A 25,647-nucleotide genomic window follows, 5' to 3' on the forward strand; every position below is an offset into this window, starting at 1 on the left:
TTGTGTGCAGCCCTGAGCCTCGCCATTGGCGAAATCGGTTGCCGCGATCAAGAACTCGCCTTTCGTCGCCTGAGGCATCCATAAATCAACCGCGGTTTGACAAATCATTCAATCCAATCACAGTGAATTCATCGCCGTTGCCATCCACGCGACAAGTCCCAATGGAGATGTTGCATCGCTGTTTCCGAGTCCGGGCGAACGCTGGCCTGCCGGCGCAACGGGGGTGAGCCACAACGAGCCGATCCAACACAGATGAGCGTCATCCTGTCATGTCGGCTCAGTGCACCTCAAGCCTGGCGCGGCGCCGCACGCTTCCCCTGCTTGTGGCCTCTTTCGCCGCCACACCGGACGCACACCAGACAGCTGCTTGGACACCGCAAGCCGTGACGCTGCTCAATCCCAACCCCTTCACACACACCCCTTTCTATACGCAGGTGGCAGGCCGTCGGACCCGCGCTCCATGCCCGCAGCAGCCCCGGCCAGGGTGACGTGTGCCCGGGGGCGGCGGCGGCGCTTCGTGGCGTTGCTGCGTCAGCTTTGGCGGCGGCAGCCGCCCCCGCCGCCCCGCCGGCCGACGCGCGCGCTTTGGACGAGCTGGCTGACATCATCCACGGCAGCAGCAGGCTCGTGGTGCTGACCGGCGCCGGCTGCAGCACGGAGTCAGGTGGGTGGGTGGGGCGGGGGCAAGGGGTGGCGGCATGGGCGGGGAGGGGCGAGGAGGAATCGCGGGCAAGGGAGCGGGGCGAGTGTAAATTTGGCCAACCCCACCTCTACTGCCTTCACGCTTTTATGATTTTATGACCGCTCTGCCTTGCTCAACCCCTCGCCCAGGCGTTCCCGACTACCGCTCTCCCCAGGGCGCCTACTCCACCGGCTTCAAGCCCATGACGCACCAGCAGTTCCTGGCCTCCCCCGCCAACAGGGCCAGGTACTGGGCCAGGTCCTTCTACGGTGAGAGCAGGCGGGCGGGCAAGCCGCGGCGGGGGTTGCGGGGAGTGGGGGTTGCAGAGGGCATTCGAGTGCATCGCTACCGGAAAGCTTGTGTACGCTGAGGGTGGAGCGGCGGGGAGTGAAACGGGAGGGCGGGTGGTGCGAGCTGGTAGGTAGGGTTACAACTACTACGCAGCTGTGAGATGGTCCTGGAGCCGGAGGATCCTGATGCACATGTTTACAGACTGTCTGTGAATCTGCCGGGTCCCGCCGGGTCAGCCCCCGCCTCTGACACGCACGGCCACGTCGCCCACGCCGGCACACCGGCTTGCAGGCTGGCCGCGCTTCTCCGCCACCCAGCCCAACTCGGCACACGTGGCGCTGGCGGAGCTGGAACAGCGGGTGAGCGGCCCGGTCGTGGTGCTTGAGGAATAAGTTTAGCGCGGGCGAACTGCAACCCCGTGAGTGCGTGGGCGTGAGCTCCAACGTGCTGGTCCTGTCGCGCGCACACTTGAGTATGGCGTGCGCTGAGCCCCGGTCCCTCTTGTGCCGAATACCCGGCAACAGTGGGTTCGGTTAAGTTTGGGCTGGTATCTACAACTATTTTCATCCGCACTACCCTACGGCGGTACAGAAACACACAGGGCAAGGGCAAGGTTTCGAAGCGCGTGGGAGCCCCTTCCGTTGGCTCAGTCCACGGCCGGGGGCAGGCCGCCGAACTTAAGGACATAATTGTCAAACATTCTGGCGCCCTTCCGAAACTTAAAAACATAATATTAATTCCAGCATTTCGGAAGCGCCTTTCCGAAATTTCGAACGCCCAAACCTTTATAGCACTACGGTACCTTACTCCCGCTGCCGCTCTCTCCCCCACCACTACCAGGGCTGGGTTCAGGGCCTCATCACCCAGAACGTGGACCGGCTCCACACCGCCGCCGGCAGCCGCAACGTCATCGAGCTGCACGGCTCGTCGCACGAGTGAGTGGCGGCCGTTTACATTGGCGGCGGCCTGAGGCACCGAACGCGTTGGACAGGCAGGGGTGTGCAGGGGCTTGGGTGGACGTGTGTACAACGGCGATGGTGCAAGGTGCTTGCCTGGGAGGGCACACCGCGCCTCACAAGCCTCACAACATGCGCTTACATCCACCTACTTCAACACTTCACACACTGTACGCGTGCCCTGCAAACCTGGCGCCCCACCCCACCCCCTGCGCAGCGTGATCTGCCTCGGCTGCGGCCGGCGCAGCTCGCGGCACGCCGTGCAGGCCCAGCTGGCGGCGCTCAACCCGGCGGCGGCGGCGCACGTGGCCCAGCTGGCGGCGGCGCCGCCGGACGTGCGGCGAGAGCGGGAGCAGGCACTGCGTGTGGGCACCAGCGGCGACGCCTTTCGTGTGGTGCGTCTCGTGTCAGCGAGCACGATCAAATGAACTAACGAGGACAGAGTAATTTGGGTGGAACGCATGCTTTAAACACTGGGCGTGTGCGCGCAGGCTGTTGCTCCCGCCACAAGCGCCAGCAGCGGCGCCGGCAGTAGCAGTGGGGCCGGCGGCGTGGGCCTGCAGCGGCCGGACGGGGATGTGGAGCTGGCGGACGCAGGCGTGGGCTTCACACTGGCAACCTGCAGCGGCTGCGGCGACGGGCCGCTCAAACCGGACGTCGTATTCTTTGGCGACAACATCCCGCCCGAGCGCAAGGACAGGTGGGGGCAAAGAGACTGTCGCAGACATGCAGAAACCGGCTGCGGGCCGACGCGCGGTGCAGGTAGATGGGGAGTTCGAGCCCACGATGGAATTTGTTCAGCGGCATCGGACAGAGCGCAATGCGTTGGAAGCATAGTAGCATCCGTGTCTTCTGGGCGACCTGGCAACTACAGCACTTTGCCAAATTGGCCCTTGCTTCACGCGCCTTGCTTGCGTTTTACATGCAAACTTCAACACACTCGTAGCTTATACAGTACGCTACTCGATCTGCTAGCTGTCAGAACGAGTTCGAAGGCAAGACATTGTTGACTTGCGCTTTGAACCGCGCGGCCTCAGCCGCCGTAAAGACTACTGACATACTCTTGGAGCATGTCCACGAGAACGGGGACCAGCACGTCCAAGCCACGAACCACGCGGACGACGCTTCCAAAACCCGCGCCCCTTCTCATCCACTGCAGTGCCAGCCACGCCCTTGGCATCAGCCGCCGCTGCCAATGCGGGTGCCGCCACCCGCTGCCTCCTCCTCGTCATCCGATCCCGATGCCGCCACCACAGCCTGCGCTGCATACTTCCTGAGCTGCCTCTTGAGATGGCTGCCAATGTCCATGACCTCCTTCTGCAGCTCCCCGCCACTCCTGTCTGGCGGCAACTCGCAGTCTAGCGCCTGCAAGTACTGGACTGCTTTGGCCCAGTTCAAGCGCTTGCCCTGACCCTGCTCCTCCAGCCATGCCAGCAGTGCAGACTTGGTCTGCCGCAGGTGGCAGCGCGGGCAGCGGCAGGGCCAAGGCCGCAGGCCAGCACCTTTGGTCACAGAAGACCAAGTCTGCACTGCTGGCATGGCTGGAGGAGCAGGGTCAGGGCAAGCGCTTGAACTGGGCCAAAGCAGTTCAGCACTTGCAGGCGCTAGACTGCAAGTTGCCGCCAGACAAGACTTCGCGCCTCTTCTCTGCCCCGCACAGCAAGTCTAGTCTCTCACTCTCCCCAACATGTGGGTCTGCGACATGACCTGCTGCTTCTACTGCCGGTACTTGACGTTGCTGGTTTGTTGATGTCCCCGCGTCCAGGGCCGCGGATCTGGCTGGCGGCTGCGACGCGCTGCTGGTGGTGGGGAGCAGCGTGCAGGTGTACAGCGCATTCCGCCTCGTGGAGGCCGCGCGGGGCGCTGGGGCGCGCGTGCTGATTGTCAACGTGGGGCCCACACGCGCCGACAAGCTGGCGGACTTCAAGGTGGGCAGGGGTGTATTGTGGGAAGCGGGCGGGGTCGATGGGCTGGGGCCAGGACGTGGGGCTAGGTCGTGTGCAGTCAGCCAGTCTCGTTGGTATGCAGAGGTCCTGTGTAGGCGGGGCCGCGTAGGTGGGGACTGTCGGCGGGGAGGTGTAGGCCGGGAGGTGAGGGCGGGGAGGTGAAAGCGGGGAGGTGTATGCGGGAGGTGTAGGCCGGGAGGTGAAGGCGGGGAGGTGAAGGCGGAGAGGTGAAGGCGGGGAGCTGGGTCCATGTGGCAGGAGCGCTGGAGGCTGACTGCTGCGCTGCGGTGGGATGGCCCCTCCCGGCTCCCCTCCCCTGGAACTGCACGCAGCTGGAGGCACGCGCTGGCGAGGTGCTGACGCGCCTGAGCCGTCACCCCCAGCTACTGCTTCCCCGACTCAGCTGAAGTGCGGAGCTGCGCAACGCCGAGCTGCTCGCTCCAGAAGACTCTACTCAAGGTGGGACCTGGCAGCAAATAGCTCTGTAAGTCCCCAAGCGGACTGGCTGATGGGCGAATGGGCGCGGAATGGTGACACCGGATGGGCGGATGGGCCGCATCACCGCATGGTCACTTGACATCAGGGCTCTCGATTCCACAGCAGCAGAGGCAAATTATTATATATTCCTTTACATCTAAACTACGTACTACTTTTATCCGTTCTTTCTTGGACACGCGTGACGCGGTGCTAGAACTAGAAGTTAGCCCAGTTACTTGAAGCTAGCCCCCCATACGCCAGAGATTGTTGTGCTTTTATATTTGCTTGATCCTTCTAAAGCAGTCAGCGACCACCAGCTGACAGTAAAGGTCCACGGACATCAAGCTCGCCCGCGCTCCTGCCCAGCGCGGTGTGCTAGACCTAGACTGCTCGTTTGTTAGGCATTCAGCTTCAGCAACCACGGGAAAGCAGGGCAAGCAAATGACGGTCGGGCCCACTCCGAGCCCGAAGGGCGTTGCGCCTCAGCCGAAGGTGCTCCTTCTGGATTTAGATGACACTTTGTATCGGAACCACGAGGTCCCAACAATTGTGAAGGAGCGCATCCAGGGTGAGCACCGCTCTTTGGGGCTCGCTTTGTCGAGTCAGGCCTCGTCGCTTGTCTTCGCGTCGCTTGCCTGTGCGAACGCGCTAACCCTCCCTTCGGCGTCGGAGCTACTTAGTCGCATACTAAGCTAGTGTTACGTCCTGTTTGCAAACCGGGCGCCGTGATGCTAGTCCTCGAGGGTTCTGGGGCCAACGACCTGACCGAACGCGTCTTACTCTGGCCTGCCTTTGGCGTTTCAGGGGCCACGCCATTGCTGCAGCTCTAACGACTGCATGTCTCTTTTGCTCCAACTGACCTGGTCGCTCTGCCGCCCCCACGCCATCCACGCAGCCTACATGGTCCAGAAACTTGGGATTCCGGCTGATGAAGTCGCTGCCAAGACGCTCGAGCTGTACCTCGGACACGGGACAACATTGGCTGGACTGGTGGTAAGAGGGGTGCAACGTGTCAGGCACAGGGGGTTGGGAAGGAAGGTGTTCGGGGCTTCCAGCGCATTCTCTGGCATGATGGCTTTTCCTGGTGGCCAGCGCGATTAGCATGAATGCCTTTCACCTAAATGATGTACCTTACTATCGCGTCTGCGTGCAGGCGAGCGGTCACAGCATTGACTATCACGACTGGTACGTTGTCAGGGGATGTTGGCGGCGGTACCTATGCGCGCATGGCCCAGCCTGGGAATAGCACCCCGCTGTGGCTGACGCGAGCATGGCGGCTTGGCGCATGCTAAGCTGGCCTTTCGGCGGAACACTGACGTTTTCCCTGCCTCTTCCTTTTGCTTTCGCAGGCACGAGTTTGTGCACCACGGCGCGTTGAACTATGAGGAGCTGCTGCAGCCCGACCCCTCGCTGCGTGACATCCTCATGAGCATTGACCTGCCCAAATGTAGGTGTTGCAGCAGGCAAGCACATGCACGGGTGTGCGTGGTCAGGTCCCTGTGCTGGGTGCTCGTGCATGTGCGGCACCGGGCTGCAGCTGCCGGTCACTAGGGGATGGGGTTGCACCTGCGGATGCCCCATGGAACCACGCCGCAGTGTGCGCACGCGGGAGCTCTTGGTGTCGACATGGCTGAAGGACATCACCCTACGGCACGACCTATATATTCACGCGCGTTGTCATCTGCCGCTTGCCTGCCTCGCAGACATCCTGACGAATGCGGACAAGGAGCACGCGGAGCGCTGCCTGGCGCGCATGGGCCTCAGCGACTGCTTCCAGGGCATGTTCTACTTTGAAAACGTCATGGAGCTGGCCGCCGCCAACGGCTTCGACACGGCGCACGCGGTGCTGTGCAAACCCAACCCGCGCGTCTACACGCTGGTGTGTGAGGTGCTGGGCGTCAGCCCCAGCGAGGTGCTCTTCTTTGACGACTCCAGCCGCAATGTGGCCGGCGCGCACGGGCTGGGCGCCAAGACGGTGCTGGTGGGGACAGACAAGCCGTGCCCGGGGGCGGACCTGGCGATCCCCTCCATGCACCACCTGCCGGCGGCCATGCCGCAGCTGATGGACACGCCGGGCCTGGTGCACGAGGCGTCGCATCACGGGGCGCAGTCGGGGCCGGGGCTGCCGGACGCGATGAGCGCGGGGCCGAGCGGGAGCGCGGCGGGGACGGCCATCAGCGTGCCTGCGTGAGCGTGTTCATGCATGTGGGCACATCGCGTGCGTATGCCGCGGCATGGTGCACGCACGCATGGCGATGTATGGTGCATCGCGTGCATGCCCCTAAGGCGTTTGGTGTGCGCACTGGGGGCGTTGGCGCGTGCTTTGCTTATGCTTGCGGGGTGACTGCGTGTTGGATTGCCGGCGTGCTTATCTTGTGCGGATTGGTGGTGTTGCAGTGATGCCCATCGCGTGGTGAGCACTGCTATGCTCTGTACCTTGAGGAAACCGGCGCACTTAACGCACAGCACTGAAACCAAGCTGTTGACGTGACACGGATGACACCTGTGACCACTTAACTGGAGTGACCACATGTTGGTCACCATATATGCTTACTAAGGCACGCAGCTAGCGGGCCAATTACATTGTATTTCAGCGGCAAGCGGCTACCCGTTGGGGCCTGCCGCACAGGCACGATAGCGACGCTGCAGATTTGTTGCACATAGTTGGGGCTTGCGTGCAACTGGAGGTTACGAGTGCGATGCAATGCTGCTTGCTTCTGCGTGAGCGTGTATCACCGGTGCTACCGGGACACACAGAGCGTTGAGCGATGCAAGTACACGTGTGCAGATGAGGTGCGAAGTGTTTGCTAGTGAATGCGAATGCAAGACGCCGTCGCGAGCTCCAGGCTAGCAATAAACATCACGAAAGAAGTTAGTGTCAGCGGCAATGCGGTTACTTGTTACCTTCGAGACGAGACACCGGTGCGCGCTCCACGCTGCTCCGCATTCGGCACGCCAAACGGAGTCCGAGTGTCGTGGAGACTGCTGCCGCTTGCAGGGGAGGAGGTGTTCCAGCTCGCAACTAGGCTGCTGCCATTCGCCGCGACAACGCGAAACCCACAAAATGCACCCACCTGGAACGGAGCCAGGCGTGACACGGTATAGACGATGCTGGCAGCCATGCAAAGACGTATCGCCAGATTGTGTTGCACTGGTGACGGGTCTGCATCGGGCTGCGGCATGTGAAATTTAGTACCAGTTTCAATGCAACAGACGACTGGCGATTTGGGAATCTGACAGCTATCACGAGGATCCGGGGGGATTTCCTCACAGGGAAAGCCAGGGAAAGCCACCTTCATTGCCGTTGACATCTGTAACGGAAGGCATGCGGTGTCTTTTGCCTTTAAAAAGGGGGGCGGGTCAGGGATGCGAGCGACAGTTGGTGGGTGGCGACGGGGTGGGGGTTTCGGGGCGCATGCCGTGGGGTTCCGGGGTCGCGCATGGGCAAGGACTATGGGACGCTGTCCAGGGCTGTCCCAGCACGGCAACGGTCGTTGCGCACCGTGGCCGGCACACACCTGCAGCTGCCTACATTATGTTTTCCGGTAGTATGAATAGACTGCAAGATCTGCTGGCCCCGATTCCTGGAGGAAGCGCCCCCGGGGCAAATCGACGGCGGGGCAAATTGACAGAAGGGCGGTTTTGGGGGTGGGGGCTCCGGGGCGCACGCCGTGGGGTTCCGGGGTCGCGCATGGGCAAGGGGACAACGCAGGGCGGGTCCGTATGGAGGGCCGTAGCTAGGGATTCCATGTACTCAGCATCATATCCAGAGTGTTGCAGCCCAGGATTTCAGCGCGGTCGCAGAGCGAACACGCGTGGTGCGGGCATAGCGTGGCGGGGGTGCCGAACACACGCGAAAGCTTCCTCCAAAAGCAACAGAAGGGCGGGCCCGCTTTTAGAGGCCGCTATGGGATTGGCGGGGGGCCGGGAACTCGCAGGGCAGCATGTGAATTACTGTCCAATAACTACTCGCTGCTTTAACGCATCCTACAAATGGCACGGCGCCTGTCGTCGCTTCCTCCGCTGCTTTCGTTGCCCTGGTGGTCGGACAACGCGAACGTGTCCAGCATGCAGAACGACATCCAACGCTGCTCTGAGCGCAAACACGACCCTTACATGCAAATATTTGCTAAGCTTCAGACAGTTGCCAGCGTTTGCCTAAGCAATGAGCTGGAAGGCACTGTGCCCGCAACTCACAACGCTGTCGACCTGTATAAATGTGTTGAGAGCGAGCTGGAATACCCCAGCGGTGCCGCGCTGCCGGAGCCGGCACCGGCCTGGCCAGCGGAAGGTGGACACAGCGAAACCCCCACTCAGGCGCAGCTGCAGCAGCACGTGCGGGCGTTGGTGCACCTCCTCAATGTCTCGGAGCTGACCAGCGCGGAGTTGAAGACCACGCACAAAACCTTGATGTGGGGCGCAACGGATGTGACGCCTGGCGAGTACCGCAACACGTCGGCGCATTCGGGCACGGGTTACGTATACCCCGCGCCGGAGCTCATCCCCGCCGGCGTGGAAGGGGTTCTTGAAGCCTTCCGCAGCGATCTGGCGCTGGTCAACGCTGGCGAGCTCGACGTCAACATCATGGCAGCCAACCTGTTCTACGGCATGATCACGCTGCACCCGTTCCAGAACGGCAATGGCCGGCTATGCGGGCTGCTGGCGTCCTACGCGCTGCAGGCTGCGGGTGACCCGTTCCCGGTGAGCCTGTTCAACGGCCGCACGAAGTCCAGGCAGCACTTCCAGCAGGCCCTGCGCTACGCTGACACGCGGTGCGGCAGCGATAACCTTGTGCGGCTGGCCGCGTATATCCTGGAGTGCCGCCATTTCGCCTGGCAGAACTTCATCCGCAACCTGCAACATCAGTAAAGGTAGGCTACAGGGAACGAATGTGCTTCAGAATGGACAGCTCCGTAACTCAAGGGGCTCATCCTTTCTACTTACATAGCGCTCACAATGTCATGATCTGGTCTGACGCTGTGCATGACCCCTCCTCACGCAACCCACCTCAGGAACGTCTACAGCTCTGAGCTGCTCCCTAAGGCTACCGGAGCACGAGGGTGGCCCCCGCAGGGCGGCGGATCGCTCGCTCCAGCTCAAGATGCCCTACCTTACAGGAGCTCAGTTGTTCGCTTTCAGGAGTGGTCGTTACGGTTCATGCTGCCAGGCAGATTTTCGCGCGGTTGTTGGAAGGGGGTGGCCCGTCATGTCCTTCAGCAGCTATGCCTTGTGTCATTGGTGATGCGATCACCGACTGTGGCTGTTAGTGGGAGCATTGTGAGGACGGGCGTGAGAGGGAGGCGGACCAGAGAGCATTGGCCAATTGGCTGCTGAAGGTCAATGAGATGCGTCTGTGCGGTACTGCTGTGCTGGCTGCACTGCCGACTGACCGCAACACAGCGGAGTGGAATTGGCAGGCAGGCTGAGGCTGTAGCTGCGAGAGGCCATGGGATGTAATGTAGGGGGTCTGATGGTCGTGCCGTGTTATGCTGGTGCGTCGTGGTGTTAAGCAACAAGGACTTGTTGAATATGGGGTACGAAGGCGGCTGGTGTGTCATCCCTCTGGCTGGTGTGAGTGGCTTTCGGTAATCGTGCGTGGGACCACGTCAAAGTATTGAATTACGTTTGCGGACAAGCACAAGAAACATGTTGCTGGAGAACTGCAGCCCAGCAGAATGAGCTGTTAGGCAGCATGCATCGGATTGAGCACGCGGTAAACACAGACACAGGAATGCGGTGGTACAGAGGGAACAACCCGAGTGTGCATCACCAACCCGTGCATCACCAACCCGGGGTTGCAATTTGCAAACCGTTCCGCAAGCCAAGTCCAATGCAAAAACCCAACGCCAGGTTGTGTTGCACTGGTGACGGGCCTGCATCGGGCTGTGGCATGTCAGGTTCAGTAAAAAGCATCGCGACATCGGCTGTGTCAAGTGATGGCTGAAGGGATGGGACGCCAGATGGGACGCCAAGCCGCGGCAACAACGCGTCGTACCGCTTTTGTGGCTGGGCCCGCCGACGCCGCATGAACACACATACAAGCTTATACACACATTTGTCCGCGTACACAGATACTGCCATTAAACGCCCATAACCTTACGCCGAAACATTATAATGGCCGGTCGCGTTGCCCCTCCCAAGGCCAAGAAGGCACCCACGCCCAAGAAGGCGGTAAGCACTGGGATGGAACGAGTCGATGCCACTGAGTTAGGACTTGGGTCCGTTGAATGTCGGTCAAAGTTCATCCGGCGTGTTGACCGAACTGCTCGCGCTCGCGCGCAGTCGCGCGCGATTTGCTTTGCTTGTGGGTTGTGCCGGAAATGCCTCGAATATGACAGTGTATTACTGATGGCAGCTTACAGTAAGCTCCTATTGGTAACTCGCAAGGCGGGCTAACGGCGAACCGCGATGGCTCATGGCTACACCCGAACAGGCCCCCAAGAAGGCTGCCCCAGCGCCTAAGAAGGCTGCCGCTCCCAAGAAGGTGGCTGCCCCCAAAAAGGCGGCTGCTCCCAAGGCCAAGGTGGTGAGTGCATGGTCCGGACACCGGCGCGGCGGTGACCGCACGACTTCCTCGCGCCCTCTCAAGTTCCCGCACCTGCTGGCAGCTGCGCACAAGGCCGCTGCACTCTTGCCCATGCGCCTGCTGTCGGTGATACACACGTACACAAGCTGGAAGCACCTCCATCGCCCGTGTGTCCAATCTTCTGCATCAATCCTAGCATCACCCTATCTCACTTTCCCGCTTCCGGCCTCACAGGCTGCCAAGCCCAAGGCTGCTCCCAAGGCCAAGGCCGCTGCCAAGCCCAAGGCCGTGGCCAAGCCCAAGGCCGCCGCAAAGCCCAAGGCTAAGGCTGTTTCTAAGCCCAAGGCCGCTCCCAAGCCCAAGGCTGCCGCTAAGAAGCCGGCGACCCCCAAGGCCAAGGCCACCCCCAAGCCTCTGAAGGCGAAGGCTGCCATCAAGAAGACAGCGCCCCCCAAGCCCAAGAAGTCGCCCAAGAAGCCGGCGGCCAAGAAGGCGGCCCCCAAGAAGTAAGCTGGTAGCTGTCAAGGCGGCTGGGAGCTGTGGGCCAAGCAACGGTAGCAGCGGCCCAAAACCTGCCGCGGCTTTGGCCTGCCCCGGTGGGCGGACGACGACAAGAGGCCAAGTGGTCAAAACCGGTGTTTTTCAACACCACCAGTGCGGGTTGGACATGTCTGACTGGCGTAGACCGTGCTTAGACAGACACGAGTGTGTTTACACGCCTGGGCTTGCTGCATGCAGCACCTGTCGCCTTCCTCCCTCAGCCACCACCTCGAGACCAGTAACTCCGGCGTTCGACCAGCCGCGCACTCCTGCCCTGCCGTTGCCAATGGTGTGCCATCTGTTGGGTTCTGGGAATCAGCTACACCCTACGGGACTTTACCAACCTGCCTTACCACCAGGGGTTACCCCTGCTTACCACTGTCCCATCACACACCACCTCGAGACCATTCCAGCATGCCCATGCGCCCGGGCCCGTGGCCCTCAGCATGACGCGAACACCACCACCACGTCGGGGCGCAGTCTGCGGAACTCGCCCAGCCCCGTATCGCTCCAGTTGCCGGTCGTCCACAGGTTGTCAGACCGACAGGCCAGCACCAGCCTGCATGGAGGCCACGTGCCACGAGGGTCGTGCGTGCGCCAAACTTGCACCACGGTCCATACTGTGGCTTGGTCCCACACACTAATCGGTGATTTTTAACACCTGCCTGCTGGGCGCCATGACGGGCAATGTGCTGGCGGCGCCGTACCATTAGAAATGTGTTTGGGATTTTGGGGTGGGTGTTTGGGCTTCTGCTGTGTATACGTTTTGGCGCGGATTTGTGGGTATCTTAAGACGTTTGGGGGGCTTTGGGTCTTGCCCCCTAAGGAGCATTATCCGGGCGTAAATGCTGCGGGATTTACGCTCCTTAGACGCCGCGGGCCTGAGGGCATCTACAAGTCCGCAGAAGGGCATTGAACACACACCACAGGATAAGTCAGGCCGCTGCGTCTTCACATACGCCTTGGCTGTGACACCGGTAGCAAACCGCAGCGGGGGCCGTGCGCGGTCGCGCGGCATAATGCCGCCCGCAGCACGCACCACCACACGCCCCCCGCAGCGCGGCAGGGCGCGGCCGTTTGGCGGCCGTCCTGACTTTGCACGGCCCTGCTGGCAGCCGACGCGGTCGTACTTATACCTGCTGCACCACTATAAGGAAAGGTTCATGCGTTACGCGTGCTTTTAGTGCGCTACACATGCGTCTGGGGCTGGACGCATGCGTGCCAGAACTGGCCAGAACGCATGAAGCATGCGTGGCGGAGGGCCTGGCGCACCGACCGGACACGCAAGCACTGAGAGACGCACGCACTACGACATAAATCATAGACATAGTCATAGACAGCAAGCACGGCTCACTCGCTCGAGGCTCGCTTGAACGCCGGTTGAACTCCAACACTTTACTGCGTCAGACCCCGCTATATGATGTCATGTGTAAAGCATAACGAGCAATGTAAGTAGGCTAGCAGGCCTTGAGAAGGCTTCACATTGGTTGAGTTGGTTCGAGCCTAAACGAGTGAACGCATATGTTAGTATGATGTGCTTTATCTGGGTGTCGCGCCAAGCAACCGGCATATGGAGGCTGTGACACGGCCACCGCGGCGGGTTGTGTGGGTGGCGTGTACAGGGCTGGCCACTGCCGCTGCCACGCGCTGCTCGCAAGCCCGGGGACTGCGAGGTAGCTCAAGGCGTGAGCAGCGTGCATAGGCGCGGTTGTGGCTGCGACGGTGCCTGTGCCAAGCAGCCGCGGGGGGGGTATGGCGACGAGACAGCACTGGCGTAGGACTTGGTGTACGAGATTGGGTTCCCGGGCGGCGGTGGCGCGGGTGGGTGCAATGGCGGCGCTGCGGCGGCGCTGCGGCGGCGCTGCGGCGGTGGCCTCCCATGGGCCACGGCTGCCGTCGTCGCCAGCGCTCACGCTGGACCCGCGCTGCCCCCCGCCGGCGGCTCCTCAGCGGCATGAATAAGCCCAGGCTACAGGAGTGCCCCAAGGCCTGAGGGCATCTACAGCTTTCATTGGCCACGTGAGCGGCACCCCCCCCCGGCGCGCAGGTGAGTAAAAAGCAAGTTGGGTTTAGGAAAGGTAAGCGGCGGCAGCGTTGCACGAGCATCCGTATATGCATCCGATCGCTGACTTAGTCTTGGAAAACTGGGAGAGCAGCATGGAGGGTCGGACGGAGGCGCTGGAGCTAGACGCTGGACTTTACGGAGTTCGGTAACAACGCGCCTGTTGTACCACTGTCACGCCCGGCTACAACTTAATGTACACACACACACACACACACACACACACACACACACACACACACACACACACACACACACACACCGTCATGCATGCGCCCATGCCGTCCCCCGCCTGTTTACTTGCTCGTGGTCGCCCACCCTCCATCTCTTTCCCAAATCGCGCAACCCCTCGTATAGTTAATTGGGCTGGGACTGGGCTGCGTGTTTGCTCTTGCTCGTCGCGCGCCGCCGCGCTAACATGTTCCTTCGCTCTTGTTCGTGACACTCCCCTGCTGCCGCCCTGTGCTCTGTTGTTTTCTTATTCGCTCGTAGGTGAGAATTTCATCGAGGATTGGGCGGGAGCTTGGACTTAGCGGCCAGGAGTAGCGACGAGGAGCTAGGAATCGTAGGAGTGCCTGGGCCTCACGGTACCGTGAGCACATGCATGGGTTTGCACCCTTGAGAGCGTGTGGACACGAATCCCCCCTCGAGGTTAGAGCAGCGGGGGTTGCGCGATTTCCGGTTGGTAAGACCGGCGGCTCACCGCAGCAGGTATGCGAGGTAACTTCAGGTAACATCCGTAAACCGTCGCTTTGCTGCATCGCATACACTGTCTTTGCGCAACGTTTTCCTTGTGCTCTTTAACACACACACACACACACACACACACACACACACACACACACACATTCGAACAAACCCCTCCTTCCTGAGTTGTTCCCATGCAAGCCGCGCATACACGCCACCACCACCACCACCACCACCACCACCACCACCACCACCACCTGACAACCCCATGACCAGGTGATCCGCCTGCGCCGCAACGGCGTCACTGACTTTTGGAATTGTGACATCGGCGCCCACCCCGTACATTTCGGGCAGTACACGGGTGAGGCGGGCGGGTGGGGGCGCGGGGCGGGCGCGGGCGTGGCCGGCCGGGGCAGAGCCAGGTGTTTGCAGAGCATAGCAGAACGCAGGACCTGCGGACCTTCGCTCCATAACCTCTGTGCAGACTTGAAGAGAGCTTGACTTAGCGCAACGTGCCGGTCATCCGCCTGGATCTGAACGGAGGCTGGTAAAGGACCCGTGAAGGACCCGTGAAGGACCCGTGATCAAGGTCCGGACCCGTGATCAAGGTCAGACAAGCGGCCGCTGGACTCGCGGCAATAAAGCTTCGTTTGCAAACCCTGTAGACATTGGACACCACAGCCATGGCAAGCACTGGACACCCACGCGGAGTGGTGCTGCTGCTCGGGCCACCTGGTTCCGGCAAATCCACCCTGGGTCGGTTCATGGCCCGGCAGGCTGCAGGTGGCAGTAGCAGTAGCAGTAGCAGCAGTAGCACTTCCATCAGCTTCCTGTCGCTGGGCGATGAGCTGCGCGCGCGGGGCCTGGTAGCGGCGCAGGAGGCGCAGCCCACGGCGGCCGGCGGCCGGCGACTGCGGCAGGTTGCGGAAGAGCTGCTGCGGCGCGCCTGTTGCGGCGAGGGGGTGATAGTGACAACAGCAGCAGCAGCAGCAGCAGCAGCAGCAGTAGCAGCAGTAGCAGCAGTAGCAGCAGGCCCGCAGCGGGCAGGAGAGGTGCCCAGCAGCCGGCGGCTGCTGCTGCTGCTGGAGGGCGTCAAGGAGCTGGGCGACGCGCACATGTTGCTGCGGGTGCTCCACGAGTGCGGGGTGGCGCTGCAACAGGTGCGTGCGTGCGGTGTTGTGTATTGTTGATCGGGGGCATGCAGCAGTAGCAGTGTCGCAGGTGCGTGTGCCTCAGGTTTTCGATGCTGGCGGGTCCCTCTATCTCAACACCACTTCAATGCAACCCGCCCCTCATCCGGCGCTGCTGGTCAGGTCCTTTTCATCCCCGGCGGCGCGCTGAATGGATGGCTCTGGCAGTCTCATGTACGGGCCGAGTTGCAGCAGCAGCAGAGCTCGGCGCAGCGGGACAAGGAGCGCCGCGTGGCGGAGCGGCAGGCCAAGTGGGAGGCCAACGTGGGCCGCCTGCTGGAGCTGTTCTCGTCTATGGGCGTGCTGTCGGAGCTCAGCGTCGCATCAACTGCAGCAGCCCCTAGCCTGGCGGCGCTGGGCTACGCAGCGGGGCCGTCCTTTGCTGTGCCCAAGCCCCCGCCGGCTCCACAGCATAGCGGGCTGTTTGGCCAGAGGCGAAGCGCTTACGTCACTGCTTCCAGGGGCGTGCTCACCCCCGCACCACCCACGCCGGCCACGCCGCCCCCCGCTTGGCTGGCGGCGGCATCTCCCCTGCAGCTGCCCAGCGGCCTGGCGGTCACGCCCATCGAATGCGTGACGTCGCGGCGACTGGTTGCGGACCCGTTGGAGCTGGACGCGGTCATGGCGGCGGCGGCGAGCCTGTCGGGACTGGGCCGCCTGTTCAGCTGCAGCAGGGAGGCGAATGGAGCAGCAGCGGCAGCAGCAGGCGACGCGCCGCTGGCAGCGCCGGTGCCGAGCAACATGGTGTGCTCCAGCGCCGACGCGGCGTGGCTGGCGCGTCCGGGGCGCTACACCGTGAGCCGCAAGTGCGACGGCACACGGTATTTGCTGCTGCTGCTGCTATCGGCTGGCGACAGTGGGGTAGCAAGCGGCGGGGGCGGTGCCGATGCAGCAACGGCAGCCCGAGCGTATCTGCTCAACCGCGCCAAGACCATGTATAAGTTCCCCGTCGCCCTGGCTACTGCGCCGTCCGCTGCAGCAGCAGCAACAGCAGCAGCAGCAGCAGCAGCAAGCAGCGGCAATGGCAGCGGCAGTGCAGCAGCTATGGCGGGGGCTGCAGCAGGGCTTGCGGTGGATCATGATGGCGACAGTCCGCCGCCCCCCGTACCACCCTCCGCTGGCGGCACCGTGCTGGATGGGGAGCTGGTGTGGATGCACGGCCGCGGCTTCTTCCTGGCCTTTGACGCGCTGTGTGTGGGCGGCTGCCGTCTGTGGCACCTGCCGCTGCAGCAGCGGCTGCTGGCGTTGGAGGGCCTGGGTCTGAAGGAGGCGGAGGAAAGCCCCGAGCTGTGTGAGGCAGCGGCAGCGGCAAGGTCTGCGGCGGCGACGATGACGAAGGCAGCGGCGACGCCATCTAGCAGCAGCAGCAGCAGAAGCAGCGGCATCAGGGAAGGGATGGGCTTGACGGCGTCGTCGTCGCGGCAGCTGTACAAGAAGCAGCAGGCCCCGCCGCCCGGCGCCGACACAATTACGCTGCTGCGCAAGCGGCACTTGCGCGTCAGCCCTGCGACGGTGCGGCTGCTGGGCGCTGGCGGCTGCTGTCCGTACCCCACTGACGGCCTCGTGTTCACGCCCTGCGACATGCCATACCAGCTGGGCATGCCCGAGCTGCTGTACAAGTGGCAGCCGCCGGACGCTGTCGGGAAGGACCTGACAGCAGCCGAGGTAGGGGAGCAGCAGCAGCGGAGTTTTACGTGTACTGAACTGCTGCCCGGGCTGGTGTACGAGTGTCTGCCTCAAGTACGACGCACCGGCGGCCTTGTGGCTTACCAGCCGGCCTCCGTTCGCTGGGACAAGGTGCGCGGCAACGACCGCACCGCGGCGGAACAGCTTTCAGCAGCGGCCGCCGGCGGGTGTGGGCCTGGCAGTTGCGAGGAGCTGGCGGCATGGATGCAGCAGCAGCAGCAGCAGCAGCAGCAGGTTGCCACCTTTGCCGCCGCGAGGGTTGGCGCGGCTGCTCCTGCGGCGGTGGAGGCCGCTGCAGTGCCGCTGCCGCGGCACCCTGCCCGCACGCAGCGCTTTGCGGATGTGCACAGCCAGGTGCTTGAGCAGGTGGCGGCGGGGGTGGTGGAGCGCTGGGAGGACCCGGCGGGCTCGGGCCTGGAGGTGTACAGCTACAGGTGCGCTCGCATGGGTTAGGGTGAGCTCTGAGCGACGTGGCTGTTTGCTGTGTGCTGTGTGTTGCTTGTATGGTAAAGCAGTATTAGGAAGCCCCATGTTTTGCTCCCTGCGGCACTTGTAATTGCGTCACAGGCAGAACCGCGAGGCCGCAACTGCCGGCCCAGTCGCCGCCATGTGCCGTGGCCTCATACTCCACCCGCCGTCGGAGTCCGTCGTGGCCACGCCGTTTGCGAGATTTGGCGACGCGCAGCCCGATGACCTGGCAGCATCGGTATCGGCGGCAGCGTCGGGCGTCGGCCCCTGCATGGTGTGCGGCTGCTCATCGGAGCGGGACGAGCACGGCGACCGCATCTGCTACTGCGACGCGTGCAAGCAGCGCGGCTGCCAGTCGTCAGCACCGGTGCTTCCAGTCGTCGGCAGCGGTGCTGCCAGTCGTCAGCAGCGGCGCTTCCAGTCGTCAGCCGCGGTGCTTCGGCCGTCAGCTGGCGGCTGGCGGCTGCCAGCGCTCCGGGCGACACTGCTGCCGCCGGACTGCCGCCAGACCGACAGCAGCAGAGGTACGGGTGCTGCTGCTTGGTGCCCGGCGGCAAACGTACCTGCCGCGGCCAGCGTCAAGGTGGACGGATCCATGGTGGTGGCGTTCGTGTGGGCGGGGCAGCTGCGCACCGCCACACGGCGCCGCATGGACTCGGAGCAGGTGAGCTGTGAGCGAGCGGGGGCAAGGGCGTGGGCGATTGCTCCAGTGGCGTTCAGGTCAGGTGGTCAGGCGGGGCCAAGTCGCAACCCATCCTCAGTCCTCATCTAACTACTTAGGTTCGAAGATTCTACACACAGAGGCTGCTTGAGCGACAGGCATAAAAGCGAGGGCAAGCAACCAATCTCTGCTGTGGGTACCGTATTGGCCAGTACTTACCTTGCACCTTGGCTCTGTATGCAGGCGCTGTGGGCGTCCGAGTGGCTGCGCGCCCACGCCGAGGTCAGCGCTTTCCGGCCCGGATGGACGTACGTCATGGAGGCGGTGTACGGCAACAACACGCACGTGGTGCCGTACGGCTTTGAGGGGCTGGTGCTGCTCAGCGCCGTGCAGCCGGATGGTGCCGAGCTGCCGCTGGAGGCACTGGCGGCCCTGGCGGCGGAACTGCGGCTCACGTGTGCGGCGCCGTACCTGGTGGGTGAACTGGACGAGCTCCTTACGCAGCTGCCCGGCTTCAAGCGGGTGCGGCTGCCACTGGCTCCTGAGGCTGCTGGCGGAGAGTCAACACCGACTCCGGCGCCTGTGCCAGCGCCAGCGTCCTTTGAGGGCTGGGTCTTGTCCGCGCCCTACCACGGCCATGACAGCGCCAGCGCCGACTGCGCCAGCGCCAGGGGCACCAGCGGCTTTCCGACACCGGCCGAGGCGCCGCCGCCACAACGGTACAAACTGGTGCAGGCCGCCTACAAGCGCATTGCCTGGGCGGGCCGGATGCTGCACCCGCTGTGTGTGTGGGACAAAATTGCCTTTGGCGGCGCCTCAAGGGGCTCGCTGGCCGCCGGCTTGCCGCGCCACTATCGTGCCGAGCTGGCCGCAATGCTGGAGACCATAGGAGGCGGCTATGCCGCTGCGCGGGGCGAGGCGCTGCGGGTGCTGCGCCAGGCGGCGCGCGCCGGGCGGCTGTCAGATCTGCGCGCTCTCGCGGTGCGGTTGGGTGGTGATGACGAGGCTGGCGGTGCCGGCGCGGCTAGCGGCGCCGCGGCTGCAGCAGGTGGCGGCGCCACTACTACGGGCACAGATGAGGAGCTCTCAGCGCTGATGGCGGTGCTAAACCTGGAGGCAGAGCAGGGGGCAGTAGCACCAGGCAGTGATGGCGCCGCCGCCGCTGCTTCTGCTGCTGCTGCTGCCGCTGCTTCTGCTTCTGCTGCAGGGGCGGCCTCGGACGCCTCAACTGCAGAGATGGTAGCCGGTCCCGCGGTGGCGAATGATGGTGTTGACATCGGCACGCAGCAGCAGCTCCACGGTAGACCCACCTTCTGGCGTGCCGTGGCCTACGCCGCCGCCCGCTGTGGCGCCAGCGACTGGACGACTGCTGCTCGCGCTGACGCAGCCTGCCGCCTGCTGGCACCGAGCATGTACTACGACCCGGACGCCGCCAGCCTCGGCGCGCCCAGCCTGCGGCGCCTGCTGCTGGAGTGTGTGCAGCCGGCGGCCGATGGCCGGCTGGCTGGCTACACGCCCTCACCCACCTTCGCGCAGACCAAGGCCAAGGGTTGGGCGGGCGGCCCGGCAGTGGGCCGGCTGGCGCCGTGCGCCCCTCCGCTCCTGCACGAGGTGCTGCTGGACCCATATCTGGAGGCGTGCCTGGCGCCACTGCAGGGCCGGGACCTGGTGGCGGCGCTGACTGTGTGCCGCAAGTGGGCAGACGTCCTGCGTGCGGCGCCGGCGCCAGGAGACCTGGCGCCGCGGCTGGCAGCGGGCCGGGCGGAGGCGGAGGCGGAGGCGCAGCGGAAGGAGGCCGAGGCGCGGCGGGCTAGGCAGGCGTGGCGGCTGGAATTGGACTTCAGCGACGCGTTCAGACGGCGCTACAACGACTACGACTCCGATCGCTCGTATGGATCGTACTGAGCGCGTGTGGGGGTAAAACAGGAATTGCAATGATGCGGCCAGGATTGCAACGGTTGTCGCCGTGTCATGATATCGTGCTGACCAGATTGAACCGGTATTCGAAGTTTGCACGTAAGTCAACATATGCATACATGTTCTCGCAGCGGACCCTGTCCGCCTTCCGGTTGGATGCAGTTGGATGCCGTGCGCCACGCACACCTGGCAGGCACGCCCGACTGCAGTACGCTATCGTGCGTGCCACAGCCCGCGCAGCGCTTGAGTAGGATTGCGTGGGCAGGCTGAGCTTGGGCAGGCTGAGCCGGGGCGTTGAATGTGTTCAAGTTGTCTATACAGCCGCGACGGGCACATGTTTAGACGGAAGATACGTCTGCAGTTTAGACGGAAGATACGAGCACTGAATATCAGCCCCCCGCCCCATCGAGGCCCCGTGCTGCCATGTCTGATATGCTTAGACTCGAGTGTGTTTACACGCCTGGGATTGCTGCATGCAGCACCTGTCGCCTTCCTCCCTTAGCCACCACCTCGAGACCATTCCAGCATGCCCATACATGCGCCCGTGGCCCTCAGCATGACGCGAACACTACCTCCACGTCGGGGCGCAGTCTGCGGAACTCGCCCAGCCCCGTATCGCTCCAGTTGCCGGTCGTCCACAGGTTGTCAGACCGACAGGCCAGCACCAGCCTGCATGGTGGCCAATTGCCACGAGGGCGGTGCGTGCGCCGAGCTTGCACCACACGTCACGGTCCATTCTGTGGCTGGCTTGGTCCCACACACTATCGTGCATACCCTGTACCAGGCTTGGCTGCAAAGTCACTGCCAGCATTTTCTTTAGCATGCGTTACCTGCGCAGGTTGGGGCTGTGGGCCGCAAGCGCCATCAGCCCCACGTCACACACGCGTGTGAATGCCACATCCAGCTCCTCCAGCGCCTCCAGGCCTGGGCAGTACCGGTAAGCACGACATGGCCGGCAGCGGTAGCAATAGCACAGCAGCAGTAGTTGTAGCAGCAGCGGGAAGGTCAGGGCATGGCGACAAATGGTGGTGACCCCTGACTGGGCGACTATCGCAAGAGAATGGTCTGTTTCATATGGTAGCTGGCGACTCGTCATCCAAAGTGCGTGGTCTTGTGCGGATCCAAGGCCCCCAGTACCCACCTTGGCACATCGCGCTGTCCACCAGTTCACAACCGTGCAGCGTCAGCCGTTTCAGCCGCCGGGCACATGCAGCGATCTGGGGGCCATTGGACATACAGGACATGCTAAGTGGGGCATGAGAGGCCAATGACCTCCTTCCCTGGAGACCGCACAGTCGTACCCACCGCGTCCCCCCGCACGCAGTGACACCAGCTGAGGTCCAGGTGCGTCAGGCGGGGCAGCGCGCCGGCAGCGGACAGCGCCGCCCCGTCCCCTATGTCGCCCGCACTCCGCAGTGTCAGCTCCTGCATGTGCACAGCGTACCATACAGGACAGTGCATTGGTATACCGGATGGGGTCTTGTGCCCCTGGAGCTGCGGGCGCCCGCAGAGCAGCTTCACAGACAACCAGTCCCTGAGAGGTACAGCCGTGCCCGTGTCCTGAGCCTGTGTCTCACACCAACTCCACATGCAGGTAGACCCACTCACTTGCAGCTCCGTCAATGCTCCCGAACAGAGCGTCTGCACGCCCTGCGCGGTGATGGCGGAGCAATGGTCCAGCCGCAACACCCGCAGGCTGCTAGTGCTCGCCACCGCCCCCAACGCCTCGTCACACACCGAGCCGTGGCTAGGCCGCAGGTCCAACTCCACAAGGCCACGGCAGTGAGGCAGCACCGAGCGCAGCGCCTCCGTGGCGCGACCGCCTCTGGGTAGGCAGGGACGGAGCTCCGTACACACCTGCAACGCTGCTCGCGAGCTCTCTCGGCAAGCCTTGCTCACACATGAAAGCGTGGTCAAAGAAGATATATCGCTCAATGCTACTAGCACGGCGAGCACCCGCTGGATGAGCGCTTCGGGCATGTCGCTGAACCCTGGACCGGAGCATTCTGCAAGGATTCCCGCCTCGTCGGCCATTATTGCATACGTCAATACAGCTACAATATTGAGGAAAGAGTAGTGCAGCAAATGCATAAGGGAAGCGCAGGCCCATGCAGAAAATTTGCACAGTGTCATTCCAAACAGCACAAACGAGCCGTTGGGCAATTCAATTGCGTTTGTGTTTATAACGGACACATACAATGCAATCCATCCTATCAAGTTGCTCGTTGCCTGCGTTGCACCAGGAACGCATTCTTAGCGGCCGGCGAGCCACCTGCAGCAATTCTGCGACTTCTTTACCCGTTACTTTCCTTGGGTCACGCCCGCCTATCTTACAAAGGGGCGGGCATGGACTCGACTGTGCAGTGACCGCCGGCGCGGCGCGTGGTGCTGTGGTGGTGGTGGCTGCCGCAGGCCGACCGGCGCCAGGCGGAAAGCGATCCGGGCCTCCAGGGAAGGGCTCGCCTGGAGGGCCCAAGGGCGCTAAGGGCAAGCCATCAGGCTCCTCGGATTCTTCGGCGAAGCCAAAGCCAAAGGCACCGGGCGGCGGGGCCACGAAGCCGCCGCAGCGGCAGCAGTCCTCATCGTCCTCGAGCAGCAGCGCCAGTGGCGACGCCAGGCGCCCGGGGACCGGGGCCGCGGCGGCGGGCCTCAACTCCAAAATGCCGCGGCCCGCCGGCGCTTCGGCTCCGCCGCCGCCACAGGCTGTGCAGCCGCCGTCATCCGCCCTGTCTCGCCTGCCAGTGGCCAGACCCATGACCCGGGGCTCCTCGCCGGCTGAGCTCAGCGCCTTTGCCGCCGCCAGGGACGCCGCTGACGCGGCAGAGGCCAGGGCGCGGAGAGGCAAGAGCTCTGGCACTGCTGAAGACTCCGCTTCTGACGGCTCGGCGTCAGCAGCAGCAGCAGTAGCAGGAGCTAGCGTGGTGGCGGCAGGCCCACTGCTCGGACGCCTGTTGAATGCCAACACTTTGCCCCGGGAAGCTGCTGGTGCAGCTCCGGGCTCCGGTAGTGGCAATGGCAGCATTGGTGCGAGCGCCCTGGCACAGAAAGGCCTGGCGGGGCCAGGCGCAGCCTCCCGCCAGGTGCAGGAGGCGAATGATGATGAGGACGAGGAGGAGGACGAGGGAATGGACGAGCAGGAGGAGGGAGAGGACGGAGAGGAGGAGGAGGGTGACAGTGACGGGTTCCTGTTGGTGGCGGATGAGGACGCGGGGGAGGAGGGCGGGGCGGACGACGTGGAAGGCGAGGACGAGGAGGAGGGCGAGATGTTTCCGGAGATACAGCTGAACCTGCCCCCGCCGACCAAGGTCAAGGTCAAGGCGGCAGAGTACATGCAGGTGTGTGTGTGTGTGTGTGTGTGTGTGTGTGTGTGTGTGTGTGTGTGTGTGTGTGTGTGTGTGTGTGTGTGTGTGTGTGTGTGTGGTTGTTGTGGGCCGTGTGGTGCCTTCGTTGGCGGGTACGGCGCTCGCATGCATACTTGACACGGGGACTGGTGGACAGAACACCCCCCCCCCACACACACACACTCAACTGCAGTACCGTACCGTACACGCAAACACGTACCTACCGTCCGCACGCATTCTCTCCTGCGTGCAGAGCTGTGTGACTGTTGCGGACTGCCCGCCGCCGCGCTACCCTGAGTTTGCGGTGATCGGCCGCAGCAATGTGGGCAAGTCGTCGCTTATCAACATGATTACCGGGCGCAAGGACTTGGCGCTGGTGTCCAAGGAGCCGGGTGCGTGGGGAGGCCATGGAGTGAAGTCGGTCGGGGCAGCGGTTGGGTGTGGTGTTGGTGGTGGGTGGTGGCATGGTGGTTGGGGAGAGCTCGGCAGGGTGGTCCGGGGAAGGGCTGTTGTAACCACAGCCAAGAGGGCAGCAGTGGGCAGCCACGCGACGGAGTGAGCAGATACCGGTGTGGTATGATGAGGGAGTAGGCAGAGGGATGCGCAGATAGTAGGCGGAAAGCTACCCTGCTGCTTGTCGGGCCTGGCGCATGCCCTCACCCTGCCTCTGCTGCCCCTCCCCCGGCCCCCCTCACACACAGGCAAGACCAAGTGCATCAACCACTTCATAATCAATGAGAACTGGTACCTGGTGGACCTGCCCGGGTACGGCTTCGCCAAGGTGAGTGGGGGGTGAGCTCACAGGCGTGCGCGCACGTGTGCGGCATGGGCGGGTGTGTGTCGGTGTGGGCCGGTGTTCCAAGGGCCGTAGGGCGCGGCTTGTGCAGCACGTCCGGTCTGTGCCGAGTCCTTGTCGAGTCTTCATGATGAATCTGTTGAGTTGCGCACATACTACCCCACCCTGTTCGCGCGCTCTCCCAAAACACATAAACACTCTCACCATACGATCTCCTCGTGCTACGGTACACGTCGCTGTGCACCACAGGTGGGCTTCCAGGGCCGGCAGCAGTTCGACACCTTCACCAAGGAGTACTTCAACACGCGGCCCAACCTGGCCATGGTACTCCTGCTGGTGGACGCGTCCATCAAGCCGCAGCGCATCGACCTGGAGTACGCCAACTGGCTCACCGACAACGAGGTGCCGTTCACCATCGTGAGTGGGCCGAGCGTGGCGCGGCGGGGAGGAGTTTGTGGGCCTGGGCCAGGGCTAAGGGGCGGGACAGGGCGGAAGGGGCCGGCGCCGTGGAGGGCGCGACCGGGTCGATGAATAGCACGGCCGGGAAGGACAGAGACTAACAGCGCATAGCCGTGGGCCCCACGCGCCTTGCAATCAGACCGCCATGCACGGCACTCCACGACGACTCTTGCCTCCATTCTCCCCATTCTCCCCACGTGTGTGTCCCCTCCACGGCAACGCCCCCTCCTGCTGCTGCAGGTGTTCACCAAGGCGGACAAGCGGCGCAAGGGCCTGACGGCGGCGGTGCGCGACAGCCACGTCACCGCCTTCAAGCGGGCTCTGCTGCAAGACCTTGCCTACCTGCCGCCCTCGCTGCTGACCTCCGCAGCCAAGGGGCTGGGCCGCGGCGAGCTGCTCAGCTTCATCGCGGGGCTGCGGGTGGCGTACGAGCGCAGCGGGCGGCTGGAGGCCATCAGGCAGGGCATGATCTGAGGCGGGGGGGGGGGGCTGTGGGTTTGGTGTCGATGTGGAGGAGAACCCGAGGAGGCCAGCTTGGAGGAGGTGGCGGCGGCGGAGCGGCGGGGTGGAGGGGTGACAGTTGGAACGATGGCTGTGTGTGGCAAAGCCATACTGTAGACGTGTCGCGTGCTGGATGCGTTGAGTTGGCGGCTTACGGTCATGGCAAGGAGGAGACGCTGGTGCTGCTGTCGCATTGTGTAGTGAGGAGTCACTTGAGAGGGTTGGAGCGGGCTCGGCATCATGCGGCTTGTGATAGCTAGGGCCCAGTTAAATACGCCACTTCAATTTTGGGCTGAAATATCAAACTTACATCGCCTGCAGCGTGCAACGGGGAAGCCTTTCTTACTCCTTAGCAGCAAACTCTGGCGATATCCCTCCTCCATATGTAAAGGTACATGGAAATTTCATCAATTCATCATAGCAAGCGCACCGCATCGGGTGGACAACAGCGAGCACGAAAG

At 63.2% G+C, this 25,647-nt stretch overlaps 7 protein-coding genes across 11 annotated transcripts; 6 read left to right on the forward strand and 1 right to left on the reverse strand.

Moving 5' to 3' along the window:
- The first annotated feature begins 42 nt into the window (after nucleotides 1-42).
- CHLRE_12g524650v5 (uncharacterized protein) lies at nucleotides 43-4,464 on the forward strand. Of its 2 annotated transcripts, XM_043068435.1 has the most exons (11): nucleotides 43-223; nucleotides 435-664; nucleotides 832-951; nucleotides 1,265-1,332; nucleotides 1,814-1,908; nucleotides 2,147-2,324; nucleotides 2,421-2,629; nucleotides 3,089-3,126; nucleotides 3,355-3,565; nucleotides 3,695-3,857; nucleotides 4,208-4,464. In XM_043068435.1, exons 1-11 carry the CDS (start codon nucleotides 162-164, stop codon nucleotides 4,280-4,282), a joined length of 1,449 nt encoding a protein of 482 aa, XP_042918531.1. In that variant the 5' UTR covers nucleotides 43-161; the 3' UTR covers nucleotides 4,283-4,464. The 2 variants fall into 2 exon arrangements, with proteins under 2 accessions (XP_042918531.1, XP_042918530.1); XM_043068436.1 differs by lacking the exons at nucleotides 3,089-3,126; nucleotides 3,355-3,565.
- A 46-nt stretch (nucleotides 4,465-4,510) lies between these two features.
- CHLRE_12g524700v5 (uncharacterized protein) lies at nucleotides 4,511-7,681 on the forward strand. The gene is made up of 5 exons (XM_001696960.3): nucleotides 4,511-4,920; nucleotides 5,248-5,345; nucleotides 5,506-5,537; nucleotides 5,702-5,799; nucleotides 6,056-7,681. Exons 1-5 carry the CDS (start codon nucleotides 4,794-4,796, stop codon nucleotides 6,541-6,543), a joined length of 843 nt encoding a protein of 280 aa, XP_001697012.1. The 5' UTR covers nucleotides 4,511-4,793; the 3' UTR covers nucleotides 6,544-7,681.
- A 657-nt stretch (nucleotides 7,682-8,338) lies between these two features.
- CHLRE_12g524750v5 (uncharacterized protein) lies at nucleotides 8,339-10,350 on the forward strand. Its single transcript, XM_001696959.3, has 2 exons — nucleotides 8,339-9,223; nucleotides 9,365-10,350. The coding sequence occupies exon 1, from the start codon at nucleotides 8,469-8,471 to the stop codon at nucleotides 9,219-9,221; it is 753 nt and encodes a 250-aa protein (XP_001697011.2). The 5' UTR covers nucleotides 8,339-8,468; the 3' UTR covers nucleotides 9,222-9,223; nucleotides 9,365-10,350.
- Nucleotides 10,351-10,428: 78 nt separating this feature from the next.
- CHLRE_12g524800v5 (uncharacterized protein) lies at nucleotides 10,429-11,520 on the forward strand. The gene is made up of 2 exons (XM_043068437.1): nucleotides 10,429-10,878; nucleotides 11,113-11,520. The coding sequence occupies exons 1-2, from the start codon at nucleotides 10,768-10,770 to the stop codon at nucleotides 11,386-11,388; spliced, it is 387 nt and encodes a 128-aa protein (XP_042918532.1). The 5' UTR covers nucleotides 10,429-10,767; the 3' UTR covers nucleotides 11,389-11,520.
- Nucleotides 11,521-12,738: 1,218 nt separating this feature from the next.
- Nucleotides 12,739-20,560, forward strand: CHLRE_12g524850v5 (uncharacterized protein; the record flags this gene model as incomplete). 4 transcript variants are annotated; one of them, XM_043068440.1, is made up of 7 exons in its annotated part: nucleotides 12,739-12,866; nucleotides 13,041-13,465; nucleotides 14,444-14,528; nucleotides 14,833-15,327; nucleotides 15,481-17,477; nucleotides 17,611-18,175; nucleotides 18,416-19,963. In XM_043068440.1, coding segments are annotated over exons 4-7 (4,587 nt in total), but the record flags the coding sequence as incomplete, so codon positions are not given. The 4 variants fall into 4 exon arrangements, with proteins under 4 accessions (XP_042918533.1, XP_042918535.1, XP_042918534.1 ...); XM_043068439.1 differs by having other exon boundaries at nucleotides 12,739-13,465; nucleotides 14,652-15,327; nucleotides 18,416-20,560; XM_043068438.1 differs by having other exon boundaries at nucleotides 12,739-13,465; nucleotides 18,416-20,560.
- A 2-nt stretch (nucleotides 20,561-20,562) lies between these two features.
- CHLRE_12g524900v5 (uncharacterized protein) lies at nucleotides 20,563-22,134 on the reverse strand. The gene is made up of 5 exons (XM_043068442.1): nucleotides 21,698-22,134; nucleotides 21,395-21,514; nucleotides 21,231-21,306; nucleotides 20,920-21,013; nucleotides 20,563-20,758 (listed from the first exon to the last, which is right to left on the reverse strand). The coding sequence occupies exons 1-5, from the start codon at nucleotides 22,067-22,069 to the stop codon at nucleotides 20,641-20,643; spliced, it is 780 nt and encodes a 259-aa protein (XP_042918537.1). The 5' UTR covers nucleotides 22,070-22,134; the 3' UTR covers nucleotides 20,563-20,640.
- Nucleotides 22,135-22,228: 94 nt separating this feature from the next.
- CHLRE_12g524950v5 (uncharacterized protein) lies at nucleotides 22,229-25,587 on the forward strand. Its single transcript, XM_001696957.3, has 5 exons — nucleotides 22,229-23,424; nucleotides 23,684-23,822; nucleotides 24,132-24,211; nucleotides 24,476-24,643; nucleotides 24,926-25,587. Exons 1-5 carry the CDS (start codon nucleotides 22,288-22,290, stop codon nucleotides 25,157-25,159), a joined length of 1,758 nt encoding a protein of 585 aa, XP_001697009.2. The 5' UTR covers nucleotides 22,229-22,287; the 3' UTR covers nucleotides 25,160-25,587.
- The last annotated feature ends 60 nt before the right edge of the window (nucleotides 25,588-25,647 follow it).

Source organism: Chlamydomonas reinhardtii, chromosome 12 (assembly GCF_000002595.2).
Source record: "Chlamydomonas reinhardtii strain CC-503 cw92 mt+ chromosome 12, whole genome shotgun sequence".
In the NCBI taxonomy this organism is placed as follows: domain Eukaryota; kingdom Viridiplantae; phylum Chlorophyta; class Chlorophyceae; order Chlamydomonadales; family Chlamydomonadaceae; genus Chlamydomonas; species Chlamydomonas reinhardtii.

Coding starts and splice junctions, on each gene's coding strand:
- CHLRE_12g524650v5 (XM_043068435.1), top strand. CDS start 162: ATGGAGATGTTGCATCGCTGTTTCCGAGTCCGGGCGAACGCTGGCCTG. Junction 952..1,264: donor CTGGGCCAGGTCCTTCTACG/GTGAGAGCAGGC, acceptor ACCGGCTTGCAG/GCTGGCCGCGCTTCTCCGCC. Junction 1,333..1,813: donor TGGCGGAGCTGGAACAGCGG/GTGAGCGGCCCG, acceptor CACCACTACCAG/GGCTGGGTTCAGGGCCTCAT.
- CHLRE_12g524700v5 (XM_001696960.3), top strand. CDS start 4,794: ATGACGGTCGGGCCCACTCCGAGCCCGAAGGGCGTTGCGCCTCAGCCG. Junction 4,921..5,247: donor TGTGAAGGAGCGCATCCAGG/GTGAGCACCGCT, acceptor CCATCCACGCAG/CCTACATGGTCCAGAAACTT. Junction 5,800..6,055: donor GAGCATTGACCTGCCCAAAT/GTAGGTGTTGCA, acceptor CCTGCCTCGCAG/ACATCCTGACGAATGCGGAC.
- CHLRE_12g524750v5 (XM_001696959.3), top strand. CDS start 8,469: ATGCAAATATTTGCTAAGCTTCAGACAGTTGCCAGCGTTTGCCTAAGC.
- CHLRE_12g524800v5 (XM_043068437.1), top strand. CDS start 10,768: ATGGCTACACCCGAACAGGCCCCCAAGAAGGCTGCCCCAGCGCCTAAG. Junction 10,879..11,112: donor CTGCTCCCAAGGCCAAGGTG/GTGAGTGCATGG, acceptor CCGGCCTCACAG/GCTGCCAAGCCCAAGGCTGC.
- CHLRE_12g524900v5 (XM_043068442.1), bottom strand. CDS start 22,069: ATGCCCGAAGCGCTCATCCAGCGGGTGCTCGCCGTGCTAGTAGCATTG. Junction 21,515..21,697: donor GAGCATTGACGGAGCTGCAA/GTGAGTGGGTCT, acceptor GTGCACATGCAG/GAGCTGACACTGCGGAGTGC. Junction 21,014..21,230: donor GGACAGCGCGATGTGCCAAG/GTGGGTACTGGG, acceptor GGTACTGCCCAG/GCCTGGAGGCGCTGGAGGAG.
- CHLRE_12g524950v5 (XM_001696957.3), top strand. CDS start 22,288: ATGCAATCCATCCTATCAAGTTGCTCGTTGCCTGCGTTGCACCAGGAA. Junction 23,425..23,683: donor AGGCGGCAGAGTACATGCAG/GTGTGTGTGTGT, acceptor TCCTGCGTGCAG/AGCTGTGTGACTGTTGCGGA. Junction 24,644..24,925: donor ACGAGGTGCCGTTCACCATC/GTGAGTGGGCCG, acceptor CTGCTGCTGCAG/GTGTTCACCAAGGCGGACAA.